This window comes from Anoplopoma fimbria, chromosome 4 (genome assembly GCF_027596085.1).
Source record: "Anoplopoma fimbria isolate UVic2021 breed Golden Eagle Sablefish chromosome 4, Afim_UVic_2022, whole genome shotgun sequence".
In the NCBI taxonomy this organism is placed as follows: domain Eukaryota; kingdom Metazoa; phylum Chordata; class Actinopteri; order Perciformes; family Anoplopomatidae; genus Anoplopoma; species Anoplopoma fimbria.
Window position 1 is genome coordinate 7,558,002 of NC_072452.1, and position 23,288 is coordinate 7,581,289.

Below are 23,288 nucleotides of genomic sequence, written 5' to 3' on the forward strand. Positions count from 1 at the left end.
TTGAGGTGAGATGAAAGAGACACGCGTACAAACACTTATAATCCACATGCATGCATAAAAGCAGAGTTAAAGACATAAAGCTACACATGCAGGCACACACACACACACATTTACACACATACATGCACCGCCTCTGCCTTGGCTAGTCATCTCTGTCTAATTAGGAGGCAATAATCCGCTAGAGAAGAGTCATCAGATTCAGCCAAAAACAAACAGTCTCCATGAGCAGAAATGCACATGTGCGTTTCACCAACGCACACACACACACACACACACACACACACACACACACACACACACACACACACACACACACACATAACTAAACACGCGCACACACATAAATCTTCCCACTGTTACACAAATGTCACCCTTACATAAGCACCATTAGGAAGGATGACATTAGCGCAAGGGGAAGGCGACGCGTTTTTTTTTTGCTGTGCCTTTTGTTTCAACAAAGCCATTAAACATGCATCGCTTCGGCAGTGACTTGAGGTGGCTTCCCTGGCAGCAGAGAGCTAGCCACTTTAGAAGAGGCCCGGGCTAAAAATAGCTTAGCATTCCCCATGCATAATGAATGGGCCGCGGCAGCGCTAACGCTAGCTCTTTCCAGGAGCGATCCGCCACGCTCCGTTTGGCCGTCTCAGCTCTCCCGGCGTTTCCGGGGGAGCGTTCCCAGACAGGTGCTCCGAGCCAGACAGTATTCCCACATAAACACACGCCGACCCAATTCCCAGCCAATCCTCTGCAGCGCCGTTCCGTTCCCATTCACCTGTCACGCTTCACTAGGAACACAAGTCATGTCTGTCCACCTGTTAGCTTAGGTAATGGTGGACTACTTTAGAGGAGCACGCACAAACGTGCTTGCAGACACACACACTCACACACACACACACACACATACAAACAGCATGCGGCTTCCTGAGGATTATGTCGCCGTGGTCAGTTTCTGCCTGGCTTGGTAAGGCTCATTTCCTGCCCAGCGTCAGATCTCTACAGGACCCACACAAAAGCACACACGCAGACAGGCATACGCTCGCACTAGCGCATGCATAAACAGTCGGCCGGTTATAGGTGTTTTATTTCCTCGCAGCCGTTCCTGTGACTTCCTACATGCCAGGGTGTGTTTATGCAGTGCCAGACTGCCACTCTAAACTCATTTAGGTCGATTTTAATGGACGCCCAAAGCCAAGGACTCTCTCCGCACCCATTAGATCGGCAGGCCTGGCTGGGAGACGTGGCAATTTGCAATTTCATCATCTCAATGTTGTTTTCCTGCCATCCAAATATCTCTCGTTCACCCTCTCAGCTCTCATCGGCTTACCCTTTTTTTATTCACATTCCCCCTTTTCTTTTTTTTCGTCTCCCCGTGTCTCTTGGTGTCAGCCTCCCTTTCAGTCCCTTTCTCCATGCATTTTTGCTAGTGCCCTTAGAAGTTATTTTCTGTCTCCCTTTTGACTGCTTTTTACTCGCAAGATGTCTCATTAAACAACTTCAAAAGTCAAAGTTTGGCTTTCTCCATCTCTGCTCCCATTTGCCTCTTTGCGCCACTCTTTTTCCTGCTTCTCGGTTGTTTTTCCCCCCCTTCTTTTTCTTTCCCTCTCTCTTTGTCTCTGTGTGTACATGCTCAGCAGAGACTAAAAAGAAGCCCCAGAACAGAACGTGTGGGTGTATGTGAACAAGAATGAGAGAGAAAGAGAGAGAGAGAGTGTGCCTGCGAGCCTCGCTCTCCCTCTTTGCCAGTGTCTGCCATTAGGGTGTCAGTGGCAGAGTGAATTTATTTGCTGTGCGGTTACTGGGCTAATGATTGATGTTGCCCCAGCAAACAGTAAACCAATTAGAAGGCTGATGTAACGTCATTTTAAAAGCCTCCTAATCACGTTGCTCTTGAACCTGGGACCCGGGCCTTCCCTAATGAAGATTTATACTGGATCAAAGGAGAGCCTAACGCCATTAACAATAGATTGTATTCCACCAAAAATCACATTAGGACTTCTCTGCCCGCCCCTCCTTCCCTCCCATCAGGCCTCTGCTAAATATATCTGCTGATTACAAGTGCAGATGCACAGAGGAATGGAGGAGCAGGGGAAGAGCGGGAAAGAGAGGGACAGAGTTGGCCCACGGAAGCTAATTGTTGAGAATAAATGTGTGTGCTGATGAACAAACTCATCACTGCAGATGTGTGTGTGTGTGTGTTTGTGTGTGTGATAAAAGCACACAGGGCGTCCAATGATGAAAGAGAGAGCTTACAGCCAGGGGAAACTAACTAGTTTGCCTTTGCTACACTGATCCTCCTGCCGGCACTTTAAATTCATCATCCCCTTACCTTTCACTCTCCGGCGCGTTATTAATGTCACATGGAGAATAAGTACAAACACACACCTACTCACTGGCAACTGATATGCGCTCTCTGAGGAGTGCAAGGGTTGCTTTCACTTGCATCATTGTTTTTCTGGCAGCAGTTCACTAAGGTGTGAGGGTTGCATTTAAATTTGTAACCCATTAAGACGTTACCGGTTTGTTTTGTCACTCCAACCACCTACGAAGTCAAGTTTGGGAACGGAGAGTGTTTTTTTTTCTTTTGTTGTTTCTTGATTGTGCTTCTTCAAAAACTGATGGTCTTTTCAGCATTATAGTTGATTAATTAACTGAGCTCTTTGACAGGCAGCCGCAAACATATGCTGGGTAATGTGTTTCTGTTTAAAATACAGAAACAGATTTTTAATTCCTCTGCACGATCAATGAAAGGAGTTGTTTCGGCTTGAATAAAAAATGCAAGATCCATAATTAACCGCGATTACAATCAATATCGATCTTAAATATCTAACTGAATATTTTATGATGCCTCAGAATGTAAATACCAGTTGCGTAAATCCCCTTGGGTTTATTCCTAGCTTTGCAAACAAATGCTGACTTCAGAGAAATGCAAAAAAAAAGGGGGAAAAAAGAAGAAGAAACCAAATGGCAAAAAGAACAAGATGTGACATTGCATTAAAGGATTGAGCACCGACTAAATCAGATCAGGAAATGGACACGCAATGAGGTAATGCAGCGAGCCAGGTGATGGATGGCACGTTGATGCGTAAACAAAATGAACGAAAGGATAAAGGGGGGTTTCGGGGTTGGAATGGTGAGCTCTCTTACCCGTGGAGGAGGTCTGGGCCCGGAGCAAATACGGGTCGTCCGGGTGGGGCTCCAGGTGAGAGTGGTTGGAGTTTTTCTCCAGCAGGGGCACCTGGCATTCCCTGATCGGCGGGGACGGGCCAGGGGAGGGGTGGTGGGGGGGGCGGACGAGGAGGACGGGAGGGACGGAGGGAGCAGGGAGGAGGAAGAGGTCGGAGGGAGTGGGCGACCTGGAGGATGGAGGGAGAGAAAGGGGGGGGAGGGGGAGGACGTTAGACAAAACAGATGGCAATGGCTGACAGTGACACAGGGGCCTGAAGGTCTACTGAGACACCTGGATCATTCTCAAAACATAGAGTTCCTCAAAGGGTTCTTGCAGAACATAAGTGAAGAGGGAGGAATGGAACTTTAATGGCGACAGTTCTCATTGGAACTATTTGTTGTATTTTCTTGTGAAAACTGTTGACAGTGTGTTTCGTGGATTATCCAGAGTAACGTGTACATTCTTTCTGAAATAGTAGTTTTAGTGATGGAAAAAAAAAAGTGGTGTTCATTTTCTATTTTATTTGGGTGACAATAAAAAATGGAATTTGTGAAGAGACTTGCTGCAGGTTGTGCTCGACATATTCATCCAGTTAACTCGTTAAACTCGCTTCTTGGAACAGGCCCCTGGTCATAGCAATGTAAAGCAGTTTGGATACAAACACACAGAGGCCTGTCGAGGCCGGAGACACTGAATATAGAAATGTAGATTCACACAAAAAGACCAAAAGATCTCCTAGACACATTCATAAGTGACACTTCAACTCAGGAAGTTATGCTCACTTTAGCTCAATTTCAATTAATTTTCCATGCAAATGACTTCAACTGAATTAACATAGGGTCATTTTAATTTTTTATTGAATCCATATAGCCTTCAAGAACAAATTACTTGTAGCACTGAGATATTGTCCTGCATCTATCTTACCGATGTAAAAATGAAAACGAGCCTATGCAACTTCTGCTGAACAGCAGTTAGTGTAGCCACAAGTGATAATTAGGAGACAATATTCTGAATATATCTGAACATACTGAATTCTAAAATATAGTGTAACATGAGCACACGTAGATAAGACGATGAACGGACGCATTCATGATAAGATCAATATCTTTCCTTGCTAACGTTAGCATCTAAAGCTATATAGAGTATATTAAGTTAGGCAACAGTGCCCGTTTGCTTGTGATTCAACTTTTCCGTTTGCAATTTCGTCTTCCAAAATTCAAAACCGTAACAGTAAAAGCAGTAGGATTAAGATTTTCGCAAGGGCCCTACATCCATTGTACGACCGTCCTCTACACGGGGGAGACAAAGGAAAGTTAACAGCCAAAGTCTTTAAATAGTGGGAGCCATGGGACGCGTGGACACAATCAGGCTGTCCCATCCACCAGAGAGAGGAAAGAGGGATGGAGACAATTCGCTCTACTCTCCAAAGGTTTGGGAATCAAGGACAAAGACAAATCTAATAAATTCTATTAAGAGACGGCTCAAAATATAGAATAATTATGTCTGCCATATTTGCAGCTCAATCAATCAACAATATGGCAAGAATGAGGCCACCGAGTCCAGCCAATCCACCGAAGGACTCGGGTTATTACAACTTCTAATTAGATAGTCGACCGAAGACGCTTTGACTCAATGATAATTTCTTATTTGCACCTTATTCCACATTCAAAATGATAGCCTCAGGCGTCAGCGATGTTATTTTTTTTAACAGCTTTACAAATAAACCTTTTTTTTCTCTTTTTCCTAGTGATGCCTTTACCTTCACCTTCTAAAGTTATTTAAGAGGGGCACAGTAAATAGGTTAGCTCCTCCCTAGTTTTACAAACTTCATCCATTCTTTCATCCGCCACTGAAAACTTCACAGGGAAAATGAAGAAGTTACGAGTCTTTTAGTCTTCTTTCATTGCGCTTCTCTTTTACAACAGAACAAAAAAACAAAATAGGCAGGAACAGAGGGAGAGAAAGAAAGGAAAGAGCGAGACCTTGAAGAAAAAGCCGAGATGGCGGAACATTCATCATCATACTATTTTTTTTTCTCCTTTTCTTTCTCCTTCTCTTACTGACAACTCTTCAGAATACAGATTTGGTGTGATTGTAATTTGACAGCATTCACCTTCCCATCACAGAGTATTGATAGAAATCAAAATGTGTAAAGGCCATGATAAATGGGGAGCTTCTTTTTAGCCGACGGTGCAATATTGCTTGGATTGGGGAAACTGTACCTGGGCAGATAGGGGGGGGTGGGGGGGGATTAAGAGAGATATCGTTTAAGAAACAAAGTGGTTGGACGTATTTGTTGGCGAGCTCGCCCGTCTACGATGCCACTAAATGAAGCACATTAATCATGGGAAGCAAGCGTTTTGAGTCCGTGCCATCGCGGCTTTATAGAGATACATTTGATAGAAATGGAGGCAGAGTGATGTCTCTGTCCTGCCGTCCGATCTGCTCCAGCTTATAGCTCTGCGTCATGGAAACCAGAGCTCGGATCGATTCCACAGCCCCACGTTAACTACACCCCAGAGAGACGCCAGCCCTGTCTTCTGTCTAGGTATGTGTGTGTGTGTGTGTGTGTGTGTGTGTGTGTGTGTGTGTGTGTGCGTGTCTGTGTGTCCAGTCAATCTCATCAGCGCAAACAGTGAAAAATGGATAAACAATGGCAAAGCAAACACTGTGGCCGACAGGAGGGACGGAGAGAGACGGATGGAGAATGGGGGGGGGGTGGGGTCACGGGGATAACCAGGGGAATGGAGAGCAAAAACAGAGAGAAATGAACGGTCAGAGCGGACGACGGAGAAAAGAGGACGGACCAGAAGCTATGAGCTGACAAAAGTTATTGCCAATAAAGGAAAAAAAAAATTGGGTAGAAAGAAAGCATTTGAGGAGGGGGGGGGGGGTAATTAGGAGTGGAGGAGGCAATAGGAGGGGACAGAGCAGTGGAGGACGGAGGATGGGAACTAAAATAATTTAGAGGTAAAGAGGGAAATATGCCATGGACGCACAGAAAAAAATCAAGAAAAATAAAAAAGAGTGATTGATCCAAATGAATCGATCCCTCACATCAATTGACCACGAGTGGCGATCTAGCTATTTGCATATTTCACGAGACCTATAATGAGGGTATTGGTGATTTGTTTAATTGTTGTTGCATGTTTTTTCTTGCACGCAACCACGTGTGTGTGTGTGTGTGTGTGTGTGCTTTAAGGTTACGTGTACGCCAGCGCTGTTATTAATATTTTAAATCACTTTAATTACAAAAAAGGAAAAAAATAAAAATGGCGCTAGTTGGCCAAAAGCAATTAAGGGGACTTTAATCTCCTCAGCAATTATGCTGTGGGGCATCCTTAACTCAGTCATTTCTGCCCGCTACATTTCCAGAAAGGTCAGTGGAAATTGCTTTGTGTTATTAGAACAAAGACTTAGCGGCGAGCTTCGCGTTGTTTCTCTTGACGATTCGTCTCGTCTAACCCGCCTCCACCCGGCCATCTGTACACGTCTCTCAATCCAATCTCTCCGCGCCTGTCTCTCACTGCTCCGGAATCTACGGTTCTCTCGCAAGTGTTGATTGGTGTGAAAAGTGTATCGTGGGGTTGGGGAAAAAAAATACTAAGACTGTGGTGCTGCATTAAAGGCATTAGCGCATAACCCTTGATGATTCCATTACGGCGTCAGAAGAAACGCGGTCGTCATTAGTTGGTTGCGAGTGCAGCAGGCTTTGACTTGTTCGAATGAGTCATTTCAGTGTGTTTGAGCTTTAGCCCGTTGTTGTGCTGCTCTACGTCTCCACTGAACCGTCTCCATATGAGCTCTGGATAATCTATTCTTTCTCCCTTTCTCCGAGCCATTCTTTATCGTGCCGTGGCATTACACATCAGACGCAATTCCTCTTGTTGACTGTTCAATGACTTCCCTCCTCTTCCCCACCTCGTCCTTGTCTCTATTTCCGTCCCTCCCTCCCTCCCTCCCTTCCGTCCCTAGCATCCGTCCATCCGTCCACCCATCTGGCTGAGGTGAGGAGTGGTAGGCCGAGGAGAGCGGAGCGAGGGATGGAGCGACAGCTGGAGCCCAGTCAGACAAGGAGAGACAAATTACCCCTCTAACGAGAGCCATTCATCATCTCTTCATCTCTCCCTTCTTTCCATCCCTCTCTTCCTCCTCCACACCTCTACGTGAAATATGGCGCACCTGGATAGCGACAAAAAAAACAAAAAAAAGAAAAAAACACATCGATCCACCACACAACTTTGCAGTTGATGTTGATCTCATCTAGTCGCCACTCATGTGGCTCGTGCCGCCGAGTCAATCGTCCCGCTCTTCTATTAAGGTGAAAGTGACGAAGAGAAGAGGGGAGGCAGGGTAGGGAGCGAGGGAGGGGGGGAGACAACAAGATAAGGGAGACGCGGGATGATTGAATGAGCGGGATGCGCGGGGAAGAGGGTGGAAAAAGAGGAACGACACACCCATGCTGGCACATGCGGAGACTCATTACCATGGCTGCTGTCAGCACAGATGTTGGACTGAGGGGGAGCTGTCAGTCAGCATGTGTATGTGTGTGTGTGTGTGTGAGTGTGTGTGTGTGTGTGTGTAAGTATGCGCATTTATGAGTGTGTGTGTGTGTGTGTGTGATAGTGTCTGACAGTGATCTGAGGGCTATTTAGTGATGACAGCTGCTGACACAATGGGCCCTTTTCTCTATTTATCTATACAGTGCAGTCTGTCTCCTCCATCTCATCTCTCTTCCTGCTCCCCCTCCCTCTCCCCCTTCTTCTTTTTTCTTCAAATCCTCGCCTCCTCTTTCCCTCTCATTCATTCCTTTCTAATATTTCGCATTTAGCCCCGTCTTTGGCAAGACGCACACCTGTTGCTGCTGTGTGTGTGTGTGTGTGTGTGTGTGTGTGTGTGTGTGTGTGTGTGTGTGTGTGTGTGTGTGTGCGTGCGTGTGTGAGAGCAACAAATGGAGGTCGCCGCCTATCCAGGATCGGTCACCCGCCTCTCCCACCACCTCCCTCCCTCGTTTCGTTCCTTTACATAACGGGGACACTGCAGAAAAGAAAAAAAACGAAGATGATTCAATGGATGTGATTTAATGAGTAAAGTTGGGCTTTTCGCCGTCTGAAGAGATGATTGTATCTCCGTCTTTGATGTGTAACATAAGTGTCTGGGTTCTTCTCTGGACTAAAGCTCGGGCTCCATCAGGCCTGCTTCACTCCATCATTCCACATCTGTAGGGGGTGACCTCTTCCCAAACAGGCCGACCCTCCACACATACAGACACGCACACTAACAAAGCCTGCATCTCAGGTTGAAGACGGCTTCCGTCTGTGAACATTGTGTGGTTCTTCATTATGGCGTTTCTCGATTTCCGTTTTTACATTCCTTCCAGCATTATAACTAAGGCTCATCATTTGGCACTGCGGCAGATCTGGTATTAATGATTTACAACTAAATGTCTTGCTCCCATGCAAGAAAAGGCCTCATTGTTTGCACTACCAACTTTATTTGTATTATCACAACCTAATATATAGCCAAAGGTTTAGTGATATTCTTCAAAAAAAAAAAATCACCTTTTCAACAAGAAATTCCCCCACAAAGTACTTTTCTGAAAATCGAGTCTCATAATAGTGAGGCCTCAGATGACTGGCTCATCAAACATACCAGTACTACTCTGACTGAATTCTTTGAAAAGGAGAAAAAGAAATACATATGCGAATATGAAAAGATGACGGCAGAACTCCTCAAAAGACCTTCGCCTTTTTCCATCTATTCAACCACCAACTACACCCGTCCTGTACTGAAGCTGTAAATCAATGACTGAGGCCATTCTGAAGTAATAGCCTCTTAACAACCTTCTTTTTTGCCCTGACATGACGCAGACTGCATAGTGTCGGAGAAATGGTTCCGCAAAAACCTCATAACCCCTTTGGTAGTCGCATTGCACATGGCAAAACACGCCATTGGGCGCCGCATTGAGAGATAACCTTCTGCGTGATTTGGAACACATTTTCTCTGAAGGCCTTTGCTCACCCCTCTCCTCACTGAAGTGGCTGTTTTTTTTTTCTTCAAATTCTGAGAAGAGGAGTGACAAAGACCGACGCACGCTGAGTCTGTGCGATACACTCGACCTTTTTACCCGCAGCGCTGATCTGCATCTGCTAACAGAAACGTTCCTCCTCCATTGCTGGGAAGTACAAGTGTGTGTTAGTGTGTGTGTGTGTGTATGTGACCGTGGCTGTACATAGCATTAGGATGCTGTGGCACACCCGTGCTGTCCATTGTCAGAGATGTCCACTGCGTAACTTGGGGCAACCATGGAGGCGGCATTACCATATAAATTACATCCATGTTGCTGCTGCCGCCGTGGATTGATGGTATTGTTATGGATTCTACGCATTGGACCCTCATTGAAAACAATCAAAATAAATAGCCTCCTCCTCCAACGTAAATGCACACACACACACACACACACACACACACACAGAGGCACTCGCTCATAACCGCACGCTCGCATGTCCAAGCATGCGATCGTGAGAACACAGAGGAACAAACCCTTAACCTCAGGTGCAGAGAGATAGACACCCATCCCCTCGGCCTTCCATTACCTTTGAACATGCTCTGTAACGCCTGGAAAGAGCACATCTGCAGATCTGTGTGTGTGTGTGTGTGTGTGTGTGTGTGTGTGTGTGTGCAGAATGTGTTACAATGCATATGTTCAACAAACTGCCCGATGCCTATTTGTGAATCAATTTGACAGCAGGAGACTAACATGTCTTTGCAAATTTGAGCTCAGGGGACACAATAAACATATAAATCAGTACCAAAATAATAACATATAAGAGGTATAAAATTCAAAAATTGAGTAACAAGAACCATACAAAATGAAGTAATTTCTTTACGGATTACATGCTGGAGCTTGAAATAAAGAATGCAACCCAATTATCTCCAAATTTGTTATTCAAATGTTCGAACAATCTCTTAATACATTTAAGGGCCAGGCGAAAGCAATTTTTGACATCAAATTCAAGTGTTGCACATAGCTGGGGGTAGATTCTATGATACCAGCGAGGCTGCTTCAATATGTTTTTCACTTGAGAGAAGCTTGAGAGAGAAATACGGACTAACTCTCTGAGGACTTGAGAAAGCACTTGTGTCTTGGCACTTAGTGAAGACACTAACAAAACCAGAGAAAAATTTGCACGCAGCTTCGGAGAGACCCTCTGAGTTTCATAATGTGGAGGAGCAATATCTGTATTTGTTACCGCGGCTGGAGAAAGCTTTTTAGAAAAGTTGGGGTGGAAAAAATCAGCAGGGGGAAATGATGGTAGGAACACAAATTATGAAGGACAGATAACATGCTGTGGACGTGGATTAGGAGAGGATGAGGTCCTTCAGCTCAAATCACATTCCACGTTTTCACCTGCTCGTCATGCTAAAAAGGTGATTTACGGTTGAAAAAAAAAATCAGAATGCAGAAAACAGCTTCATTAATTAGCACTTGAGCGTGAGCCATCGAAGCTTAAATTAAACGTTGACACCTATTCCTGACACCCTATATTTCCACTCGGATAGTTCCAGCTACTGCCCACATTCATGTGTTTCAGGGTGGGTGCCTTTATTTTCACTCACAAAAAAGACAAACTCTATTTGCATTTTTAAGAAAGAGCTAATTTTACAAAATTTTGGGGGACAAGACTCGTGCAAAAAACAAAAGTACATTACCCACAATCACCCTGTATCTCAAAGAATGGCAGTTATGAAGAATTCAATTCAAATGTAATTAAGAAAAGAGGCTTAAAGAAACGTGCAGAAATAGCACACAGAAATAAACATCTTGATAAACATCTTGTGCACACACTTTGGCATATGCATGCCTGTACACGGATACCTATTCAACATAGCAGGGCCCCACTGAAACAACCGGTAATTGCTGCAGTTGCTATGACAATCTAGTTCCGTGAAAAGAGCCGAAAACATCTGAAAAACAAAGAGACACAAAATAAAGGAAAGAAAAGAAAATGAAAAAAAGATTTGAAAGAGAGAAAAGACAGAGGAAGAGCCCTCGGAGATAGATGAGATGGTTCTGTAAGCGATGCGGATTTGTTCCGTGCACGGATCTGCCGGTTTGCGACCTTGTGCAGTCACAGATAACATGTCGTATTGTAATCTCGTGAATAAACTTGATTTCAATCAATTTTTTCTGTTGTGATGTTACATTATGTGAAGTATGTGTGTGTGTGTGTGTGTGTGTGTGTGTGTGTGTGTGTGTGTGTGTGTGTGTGTGTGTGTGTGTGTGTGTGACAATGAGCTAGTGAGGCTGAGTCAGCAGTGTCTCCTCTGATGGTTAGCAAAAAACACACGCGCACACACGCGCACAAACACACACATGGTGTGTTCATAGCCAGTGGATAATCAGTGTACTGCAGCCTGTTGCTGAGAGAAACCTCTCATCTCTTTGATGTTCTGCAGCCTCTATTTATAGCAACAGCTGAGAAAAAGGACGGAGAGCTGAAACACAGTACACAGCCACATTGTATTCCCTCTCACTCTCTCTCTCTCTCTCTCAAGGTGAACAGGCTGGAGTCAACACACTCTGGGCCAAATTTTACTGAGCCTTCTGCTCCTCGGGGCTCGGAAGCACTCTGCGCCTTAGAGATGTGTGTGTTCTTCATCAAAGAGACGGAGCGGTGCGAAGCTGCAGTCGTGCTGTCACAACTTGTGTGCCTCTTTTTTGTGCACATGCGTGTGAAAGGAATTGCACAAATAATAAACATAAAAGGAGGAGATACATAGACTTTACTGGATTTTACAAAGGCTCTTTTGATTTGCCAGGGCCATCGCTACAGTGATAATTCTCGCCTTTAAACAAAACTGGCTGTGGCAAACCAAAGAGGAGTTGATCAAACCGTGTTGTGTAGAGTGTGAGGGGGCGCTGCAGTCGGTTTGTTTACTACGATTCTATATGCCTATGAGAAAATGACTCTACTTCTCACTTGATTTATTACCTCAGTAAACATTGTAAACATGTGTTTATGGTGTAAATTGCTAGTTTCATGTCTTCTTCAATGAAGCATGATTTTCATGAAGTAAATTATGGTCCCATTTAGAGTAAAAAAGACCATAAAGCAGGGGATGCTTTAGGTGTGGCTACCTTGTCATTAGCAGGTCACTACCAAGGGCGCTGTCTGAGTAGTCTGTGTTTTTCACTTACAACTTTAACCCTTTCACAATGGCATTTCAGTTCATGAAAGTTATTTGTAACCAGTTTGGTTGACTACAAATGTCTAACAGCGTTGTTGTATAAATAGTATTCCATTGTACTTAGCTCCACCCTCTTAAGTCACTTCTGGTTGCAAAAAAACAAGGTGGCGACCCAAGATGGCGACAGCCATAAACCAAGATGGCGACGGCCAAAATGCCAAACTCGATGCTTCAAAACTGTAGTCCACAACCAAAAGGGTGCTTCACGGTAACAATGAGCACTTCTTGATAACAGTCTATAGTTTAGGGACAAAAAATGGTAATAAAAATAAGTCAAGGTTAAATGACCACAACACATGACTCTGTTACAAAACCAAAGATGGGGCAGAGCTTGATCATCAAAGATGAGCTCTCTTGTGTTGAGGCATCCACATTATGGTGGCTAGTTGTTCTTTTTCAAAAAGTATTTTCTTTTTGTAACTTTTTTATACAAATATGATATTTTTAGAAGCCGGGTTAATTACTACATCTGCCTAACTTTTACAAACCTTTCTAGTTATATGTCATTAATACAATTTAATCATAATAGAAGCACAATTTATTTTCACGGTTGGAGCTTAATTGTGGGCTTAGTTAATGGAATTGACATTTTGAATATTCCAAAATTGTAGTTTTTTGGGGGGATCTCAGACAAATCCTGCTGTCGAGCTCCTCATCGTTCTGAGGAGGCTGTCCCGAACGCTGATTGCATTATTAGCTGCTGCATCAGTAATTCAAATGTTAATCACTTGCAGATTGCGAGCTCAAACAGAACGAAAGGTTCAGCGAAAAAACTTCCCCAGCGCACTCTCACGGATGTGCCACAAATCGGGGCCAACTATCTCCCAGCCTCCCTCCCTCCGCGAAGGGCGCGTTTGTGTTTGTGAGGGTGCGGAGAGGAGAGGAGGGTGGAGAGAAGCGATTGGAAATTACCATGCATGTCTGGGCTCTTTGAAGTAGCTGCTGCATTGGTCATGGATGGCTGAGTGGACACGTGTGTGTGACGGGGATAGGTTGAGTCACAGACCTCTGTGGCCCACTTCAGGACAATGTTTGTCGGATGCAGTTTGTGTTTTGATGCACACAGAAAACCCTTAATCTCAATACATTGCATGTATAAGACTATTTATCCATCCATCCGGCCGTTTATTCTGCAAGAACACACACTCGTCATACAGCCTTACAATTAGCACAGCTTGCATCAGCTGACTCGGAGGAATATGGAAGTCCCCATGATGATGGACTTCACATGCGCTTGTGCATCTGAGTGTGTGTTTTCGGAGCGCTTGTTTGTGTGCCTGTCTCGCACAAACACTCTCTTGCAAACGTGATGCAACTCTCCAAAGGCACAACCTGCAAAACCCATTCGGCTCATAAACAGTTGTGCCCAGACAAGCACATGCAAAAGACTTGACTCTGCACTGGGGGGGGGGGGAGACAGACACGTCGAAAGCTCAACGTCGGGCTATTAGTCTCACCCCCTCGCTATGAGGTGCAGGCCTCGGAGACAAATAATAAATGCTAATCTTTGTAGGACGACGCCAAGTCAGTCAGTTTAAGCTGAGAGCGTCAAATGAGATTTTTAATTACTGCATGACCTGGGGTATATTAGCGCATATTAATGAGGATCATTAACCTAGAGGTAACTAAGACCCCTCCTCCTTAACTACAACTGATAGCACCTCTGCTGCCTGACACTGAACTATCAGCGCTTCGATGTGCGTGTGAGCTTTTAAAGATTCACAGATGGCTTTTGCTATCCTTTTTTTTTTTTTTTTTTTTTTATAAACCGCACATCCTTGGTAAAACTAAATAACTAGAGTCAATCTCCTTTTACAGTTGTGGAATTATACAGCTGAAAGCTTGAACTCTGCGTTCCACATTCTTGCAGATTGCAGGGGAAGGCACTGTAGAACAAAAGCATGTTCATCTGGTCTTCAATGCAGAGACGAAAAACTGAAATGTTTCAATGGGCAGCAAGTAAGCACAGCAAAGAGCAGAATGAAAGATGAGCGGAAGGACAGAAGCGTTTCAGTTGACATATGCAAAGGTCAAGGTAATTTCAATATATAAAGAAGAGGACAAAAAGAAAATTATTTTTGCCACTCTCTCTCTCTTGGACAACAAGGTGTGCAGTTTGGCCAGAGGAGGCCCCGTTTCCAGCCTCCCACAGTGTAAATATTAAGGGACGACGTTGACGTCATCCACCCATCCCCTGCTCCGACGTCATGTGTCAGCTTTTGCTGTTGTAGTGCCATTAGGCTGCAGTCTCAGTGGTGTAGAGGCGGACGCTTTTATCTCAGAAGTGGCCGGACCAGCCGTATTTGGCTTGTAAGATTTTAAGCAAACACACACTCTCACACACACACACACACACACACACCACACACACACACACACACACACACACACACACACACACACACACACACACACACACACACACACACACACACACACACACACACACACACACACTCTTCCTTATCTCTTACTCTGTCCATTTCTCCCGACTCTTCTGTCTCAGCAGTTTATCCTTTCATCTTTACATAACTGTGCCGTCCCTTAGTGAACCAGCTCTAAAAACTAGTTGTTCCACAGAGCGCGCGCGCACACACACACACACACACACACACACACACACACACACACACACACACACACACACACACACACGCGCGCATGGAACAAAGCATATTCGCCACGCAAGGGACCCGTCAGCCTGAGTCTTGTGTCCCACTCCAATTCCATATCGTGTCTCTGATGCCGATACGCCGTCTGGAGTAAAGATATCAATAAGATGATGGGAGTCCGGTTACACTCGTAGGGCTATGTATGAAATACAGAGCGACACAGCGGAGGGAAAGGGGCCACTTTGTGCAGTGAATCCCAAAGAAAGAAGAGGGCCGCGTTGTTGAGAGTTCTGGGTGGTTACATGCACAATAGAGGCAATCACTTGAGCAGTGTGCTATTCTGTCTGGTGCTGGTATGGAATAATGGGGCATACTGCTGCTCTCTGGTAGACATTTACATTATAGAATCTGATGGTAACTGTGGTATGGCTGAATGCACCATATACTGTTTGAATTTAGACAATGGGGTTTTGGTATGTTCTATTCAAATTGGCTGTCTGAGTGTGTGTTTGCCTGTGTGTATGTGTGTGTGTGTGTGTGTGTGTGTGTGTGTGTGTGTGTGTGTGTGTGTGTGTGTGTGTGTGTGCGTCTTCCTTCAGTGCGCCGTGCATTAATTGCCATTCCCAGTGGTCGCAGAGAGAGCTCAGGACTCCTGTGGGCATCTGCACCTTCATTAGACTCTACTGATCATCACGCCGCAGCACCAAGAGAGGCCCTGTTCCTCTCTTTCATCACTCCGTCTTCGCCTCACTACTCCCCCCCCCGCCTCTCCCCCATTCTGCCAACCCTAGCCACTTTTTTTTTTTTTTTTTTTTTAAACAAGTCACGTATTTTCTCAACCACACCCCCGCCGTCGTCCGTTCTCTATAAACGCTATCTTCATGGCGCTTCTGGGTTTATTGGTCCGGGTGCAGAGGGGAAAAAGGAAATTACTGGAAAGAGCAGAGCGAATGTATGAGAAAGTTCTGGACTTGCCCCCCCCCCCACTGTGCTGGCCCCCTAAACCCTCTGCAGCGCCGTGTGCCCCGCTCCCTCCCTTTTCTAATAGTTCATGATTTCTCTGCCTCCCCTGCTCATCCTTCAACATTTCTGTCACTTTACCCCCCGCCACCCCCACCCCACCCCCTCCTGCTTCACCCCCCACCGCTCCACTTCCTCCCCCGCCCCTCATCTCGCCCGCGTTCTTTTGCATTTTCATTCCCATCAGCCCTTCCTTTCGTCATTATCTCTCAGTTAATACTTCTCACTGTCTCAATCCCCAGCGCGAGTGGATCTTACCCCCAGGGAGGTGGGTTCGCCAGCACTTCACAGAACCCTACAGACATGTAATGCTCCCAGTGCCCCCCCCATCCCCCCCCCCCCCACACTCCTCCACTCTCTCCTTCTCGTTTTCTCTCGCTCTCGCACCCCCTCCCCTCCTTTTCTCCGCAGTGCATGAGAGACGCCAGCTGGAGGAAACAGAGAGAAATGGGCCCAATTACAGCATTGGGAACTGAAAGTTGGCTAATTAACTCTAATTCGCTAACAAACTGCTTTTTCACCAGGAATCATCTCTCTCTGTCACATGGCACGCACGTGCACGAGAAACTGCATTTGCGTGCACTGCCAAATGGTAAAAAGACCACAGTCACCACATTCGCACAACTGCAGGTACACAGTGCACACAAAAAAACTTTCCCTCGACCCCCCGTCCCCCCCCCCATCGACACACACACCCACCCACACAAATGTGCGTGGACCCACTTGCTCAGCTGTATTTACCGCAAGGGCAATATGTTGATTACGTTAGAGTGGCTGATTATTGCACAGTGACAGTAAAGGAAACAAATGTCTTTCATAGGCAGGCATCTATCTCAGCGAGAGGGCTCCCAGCTACAGACTATGGCAGCCAATGACTGCGCTGCATCCAGCTATGACAGACAAAAGAAAGAGGGCAGGAAGAGGAGGCAGGGTGGGAGGAATGAAAAAGAAAAAAAGAGGAGAGTGATTGCGCAAATGAGGTGCGGGGAGAACAAAAAAAAAAGTTAGAGGAGCGCCAGATGGGGAGGAGGAGGAGGAGGGGAAAAAACAGATGAATAAAGTATGAAATCAAAAAAAGAAAAAGTGGATGGATGGAGGCAGGAGACGGAGGAGATGGATAACGAGCGAGTCGCCAGATTTTGTACTGAAGCTGTGAAACTGTTTGCCCCTACAACGGGATAATGGTGGTTAGAGGCAAGAACAATAGGTTTATCTAGAGCAAAGATGCTATCTGGGGTAAAAAAACACACACACACACACACACACACACACACACACACACACACACACACACACACACACACACAGGTACAGGCTGTAGGATGTTCCATCACTTGTGCTATACAGACTATATGTGGAATTATTGTGTAGGCAGCACTTGGAACAATACGCGTGTCAATGTTGAGATATAAGAACAGGTGTCCAGTGGGCACAGCTCCTCTGAAATGGCAGTCTGATCCTGCGCACACACACACACACACACACACACACACACACACACACACACACACACACACACACACACACACACACACACACACACACACACACACACACAGTATACATGAGTAGGACGGGTGAAGGCATCACTTAAAGCTGTTGTTAGCTAGGCATACATATCAAACACACACACACACATACTCAACACCTGACCGCTGTTCACATGTTTTTATGCTTCTGGCTGCAGCTCCCATCTTACCTCACCTCTTCCTCTTTTAACCAACTCTCACCCCTTTCCCCCCCCCCCGGCTCTACCTTTTCTAACTGATCACCCTGCGATGAGATTGATTGTTACTCCTCTTCCTCTGTTTCTTCTGATCCACCTCCTTTTTCGTCTTGCACTTGCTCCATCTCTGTCCCTCTCTCACACCTCATTAGTGATGCTAATACCCTGAGTAATAGGGGACACCATTCACAGTGTGTGTGTGTGTGTGTGTGTGTGTGTGTGTGTGTGTGTGGGGGTCGGGGGTCGGGGTCTGTGTGTGACCACACACTCGGTAAGGGACAGTGTCTGGGAAAGGGGAGATGAGTTTCCCCCTCTGATCCCATTTCTCCGTCTGGGGCCCCGCTCTGCTTCTCGCTGGGAGAAAATCCGATGGAAATGCAATCACAATCAGTTAGGGTCCAGACGAGGACGGACACACACACACACACACACACACACACACACACACACACACACACACACACACACACACACACACACACACACACACACACACACACACACACACACACACAAACATACACTCTATTCCACTACTGCAAGGGAGCCATGCAGAAAATTGTTTTGGACATGGTGATGAGGAGAGGGGGTCTTGGGTATGGCGAAGAGGGGGGGCACTTTTTAATTTACATTTTTAATGTAAAATATCATTCAAAGAGGGAAAGTTAGGCATCTCATTATACCGCTTCTTTATTACACACAAGGCACATCAGTCTCAGGGTACCGCGTCCCGAGAAAAATATGAACACACGCGAGCACTGACACACACACTCACACACACACACACACACACACACACTCACACACACACTCACACACACACACACACACGCAAACACACGTGTGAACAACCTGCTGAGCCCTGCAGCCATAATCACCAAGTTAGAAACGGAGCTCTCTTCTTCAGACACCATAAATCTGGAGAGGGATAATCTACCCTGTCCTCCAGATATCATCACTCACGGATAATCTACGTCTTTGGATTCCCCCCCCACTCGCAGCATCCAGGAGGGGTCACTTTGGGGAAAACTTTGTAGCAAAAAACTACGAACCCTTAGAGCGAGACGGTGATGACGCAGCTGCAGGATTATTATGGATGAGGATTTGACTTTGATTTTCTTTTTTGCTCATGTCATGACTGAACAACAAGAAGTGCTGGTGCCGGTGAAAAAAATAAGTTGTTTGCCAGTGCCTTCCGAAATGACCACTATAAAAATGAATCATGTGAGCGCTCTCTCAGGGGAAACATCAGCGGAGGCGATTATACGGAAAAAAAAGAGGAGGTTGCAAGTCAGGAAAATGTAAATGTTATGTCAAGTGTTTGAATAAACAACTAATTCTGTAACTTATAGAATAAGTCATCTGGATAATTAAGAAAACAACTATTATACTTCCAGACGTTTCCATTCATGACCAACAATTTTAAAGCAGCAGTCATCTGCTTTATTTGGAGGCAGAACTGGTCAGATGTTTTTCCCATATTATGGTCTTTTTACGTTTGCTACTGCTAATGTGTAAGCAAACTATTGCCTATTCACACATCCAGCAGGCATGGAGCAACATTAGCATCTATTCTACACCATATTTCTGGCGACCTGATGACCAATATTTATTCTTCTCTTGGCTCCGTTTTGTTCCTGAGGGAAATATTTGGCTCTTTAGCTGCAAAATGCTCCGTCCTGTTCGCCAGCTAATTGGCATCTTTGTTCATCAGGTGACTGGCGTGTAAGAGCTTTTGCAACTAGAAACGTGGGTGATAAAGGCGGGAAGATAGAGCAAAAAAATGTAAAAAGTTGCAAGGTTGAAAAAATCAAAACAATGAGCCGAAAGACAGCAAAATGCTTAAAAGATCTGTTTGGTTGGGTGATGATTTAATATTATTGTCATTTGAGCGATTGATTATATGAAAATATGAAGTAGTGCAGCTTTAAGCACGAGCATGAGGCCAGTTCTGCATGTATGGTGCAGGATTAGGTAATCCACTAATGTTACGATGAACCCCAGCCGAGGACGCTACTTGACAGAGGTGGGATGCTTTCAAATAAAGATGCTCGCCCTTGTGTGTTTGTTTCAACACAATCAGTTGACTGCCAGCACAGCACAAACACTGCAAACACTTCGCAATACTAAATCATAATCTTCGTGTATGAAAAAAACAACAACTCTGGCTCAGCTCCATCAAACGAGACACTTCACGCCTTCAGCGTCGCCCCGCCTCCGAGGTCACAGCCAGTGCTGTCACGCCGGAAAACGGGACCGCGTGGCACTCAGAAGCCCACGGGGCTCCTCGTGGGCAGCCCACGTCACCAACGATCATCATCAGGCCACCAGTCTGACATACGAGGACCGAACCTCCTGCAGGAACACTAGTGGTGATGCCTCTAATGGCGTGTACATGTTTTTGCCTTTTTGTATATATATATTAAACCATCTGCACTCGACGCTATTACAGCCGAGCCATCAGGATTACTTTTTTTTTTTTTTTTTGCCGCACACGAACGTCTGAGCGTTCATCACCAACATCTGCGTCTGTTTGTGTGGACTAAGAGGACATCTGGCCGTGTCAGCAGTGATTTAAATGTTCTCTAAACAGGGAGAGCGAGTTGACACACAGTTAATAAACGGCTCTTCTGACGGCTGAATTTGATTGATGCCGATTCGTGTAAACAACGGTATGTGTCTATTTAAAGCCCGGGCCCCTAACCTGCGCTAATTCAAATTCTGTTTGCTTATCATATTGAGTAGCGCTTTTTAAATCAGCAGGATTTGTGTCGGCGCTCTGATAATCGTCCCGCAAAGACCTCTCTTGTCAAAAGAAAAAGAAAGTGTAGTTTCACAAAGTAATGCAAACACACGGTTGGAAAGTGAACCCGACGCTGCCCTCCCTGTCCTTCCTCCTCTTTTCTCTCTCCTTTCATGCTGCTTTTTGTCCTCTACAAGTCTCCTGCAGTTCTTAAAGGCTGAGACGGCACCGTGGGAGTCTGATCACTACTGAGTCCACACACCACACACACACACACACACACACACACACACACACACACACACACACACACACACACACACACACACACACACACACACACACACACACACACACACACACACACACACAGTGAGTTTCCTTTGTGCTTTAGAAAAAGAAAAAGAAAAACCTCCGCCTTTAGAAGTGTGTCTGTCAAAATGAAATTGCTGGCTGCATTACAAGCCTTTGAAGGTATTGGAAACTCATTTTTTTCAATCACCCCACTGGCAGGTAGAGAGACATCTGTGTGAGTGTGTTCAGTTCGACCGTTTGTGTGTTAGGCAATATTTTTCGGTCCTTTCAGTCACTTTTACGGCTGATTATTATTGTTCTTGGCCACAGTTTGTTGCTGAGCTTGTTGCCTTTCCTTCCCCCCCCCACCATGTCGTCTTCTGGATAATCCTTACCTCTTTCTTCCCTTTAAAAACTCTTTGCAAAGTCATTTTTCCCTGAGACCCCCCGCTGGGGAAAAAAAATAAAACTTTCAAAGCCAGCCAAACAATGAGTCACGGCTACACACATTCCTGAAATAAAGGAAAGACACACTCCCGCAGAGGAACATCAAGAGGCACAAAAACGGACATAATGGCTTTCTGATAATTATTCACAAAGGTGACTTTTTGCGTGAGCGCCGCTAAGTGCTCGAGCTCAGCGGCATGGAAGGAGCCTGGAGTTAGTCACAACACAGGCAGATGACCAACATTATGGTCCGGCTGAAACAGATTGACACACACACACACACACACACACACACTCCCTTATACTTACACACACACATACACACGGGTTATCAGCTGAGGCACACACGCAGATTCGGTGACTACCGACGTTTCAATTAGCCGCAGAGGACAGCCTGGCCGCACATTGCCTCCCATCTGGGGTTACTGCAGTCAAATGGGCAGGCGGATGGACGGACAGAATGACGGACAGGCTGATGGCCCTCCACGCTTATTAGGTTTTTGAGATGACGAGGGGCGGGGTGAAATCAGAACACGCTGATGGGAATAATCAGGAGCGGCAGAATCACAATATGGTCTGAGAGCATATGGTTGTTCCTCCATTCTTTTTTTTTTTTTTTTTTTTTTTGTGAGAGCGCAACACCTCCGGCTCAACAGTTACATAAGTCCCCCTCTCCCCCCCCCTCTTTGAAAACAATCCTTCACCTTATCTCTTCCGCAGTCTGCTTGAACCCGCTTTTTTTTGGTTTGCAGCTGCCGGGACGCAAGCGGCACCCAAACGACATCGGCAACAAGAACAACAACAACAACCGTCCCGGAGGAGCGGGAGGGAGGAGGGGGAGGGAGGAGGGTTTGCATCGCCCCTCCACAATCTCTCCCTCGAGACTCAGTCCAACTCTTCCCCCGCCGCCTCTATTTCTTATCCCCTGTGTTTTTCTCCATCTCTGGTTTGCAGAGCGATGCTCTAACGTTCCCGTACCAAAGTAAAAAAAAAAAAAGAGATCAATGAAATGCAAGGACAAGCTAAATTCCCTCCTCACCCTCCGCCTATCTATCTGCTCACCTCTCTCTCTGCGCGGACCCCCCTCGTCATCTCTCCCTCTCTCTCTCATCCTCCCTCCATCTCTTTCTCTCCATCACCCTCTCTCTGGTGGAGGGTAGTAATCCCATTAGGATCAATATTCCAGGCGAGTGAGCATCCTTTCACTGCAGCAATTACAAACCTTTAGAGACATAAAGGAGAGCATTTCTTCACAGCTTAGACCATCAATCAACTATTTAGCTTCAGAGGCGAAGGGTGTTGTGTGTGAGTGTGCGTGCGCCCGCCCGCGTGCCCGCACGGGTCTCTTGAATCCTGCAGCATTGTTCCGCCTGCGTTACTGAAAATGACTGTTGGGATTTTAGTCTTATAGATCCTATTATGGGTGTATGAATACATGAGAGAGCTTCTTAATGCACACTTCCCAGGCCCAACAAGGCCCTATCATCTCCCTCGTGGATGCATGTATTAGCATTGTCCGCAGTGGGATTTCACAGACTGCTAAGCTTGGTTGTTTAGTCAGGGGTTAATATTTCATGGCTTCGCGTTATCCCCGCAATCCCCCAACCCCACCCCCAACCCCACCCCTCCCAGCCCCCGCCAACCACCCACCCTCCTCTACATCAAATCCCCTGCCTCTGCAGCAACACCTTATCGGCATGCTGGCGCGCCAAAAAACACAGTGTACTAATTCAACATTCTTTGAACTGGGTTCCCTCACAGCTGTGGAGTCTTCCTATGATTGTAACGCTGCTACTGAAAATAAATAAATGGTCTCCTAGCTAACATTAATACCACTGCAAGAATTCCTTCTGTCGCCACCTTCCCCTGAATACTCTCCGTCTCTCCCTTCTTCTCTGGCTCTAATGAGGTGACATGAGTGACAGGAGTGGTGAGGGCACGTCACTTCTCATCTCGTCAGCTCCGCGGCCACTTGTGCCCCTCAATGTCACAGGGCTCCTCTTTTAGCCCGGAGGCGGCCCCGGCTTC

At 45.9% G+C, this 23,288-nt stretch overlaps 1 protein-coding gene across 1 annotated transcript in view; it reads right to left on the minus strand.

The window, feature by feature from the left end:
- tenm2a (teneurin transmembrane protein 2a) overlaps positions 1 to 23,288 on the minus strand; it is a 152,837-nt gene that overhangs the window by 59,489 nt on the left and 70,060 nt on the right. Inside the window, 2 exon segments of the mRNA XM_054596937.1 lie at positions 3,145 to 3,283; positions 3,286 to 3,353. Of these exon segments, the coding sequence (XP_054452912.1) occupies positions 3,145 to 3,283; positions 3,286 to 3,353 (207 nt within the window).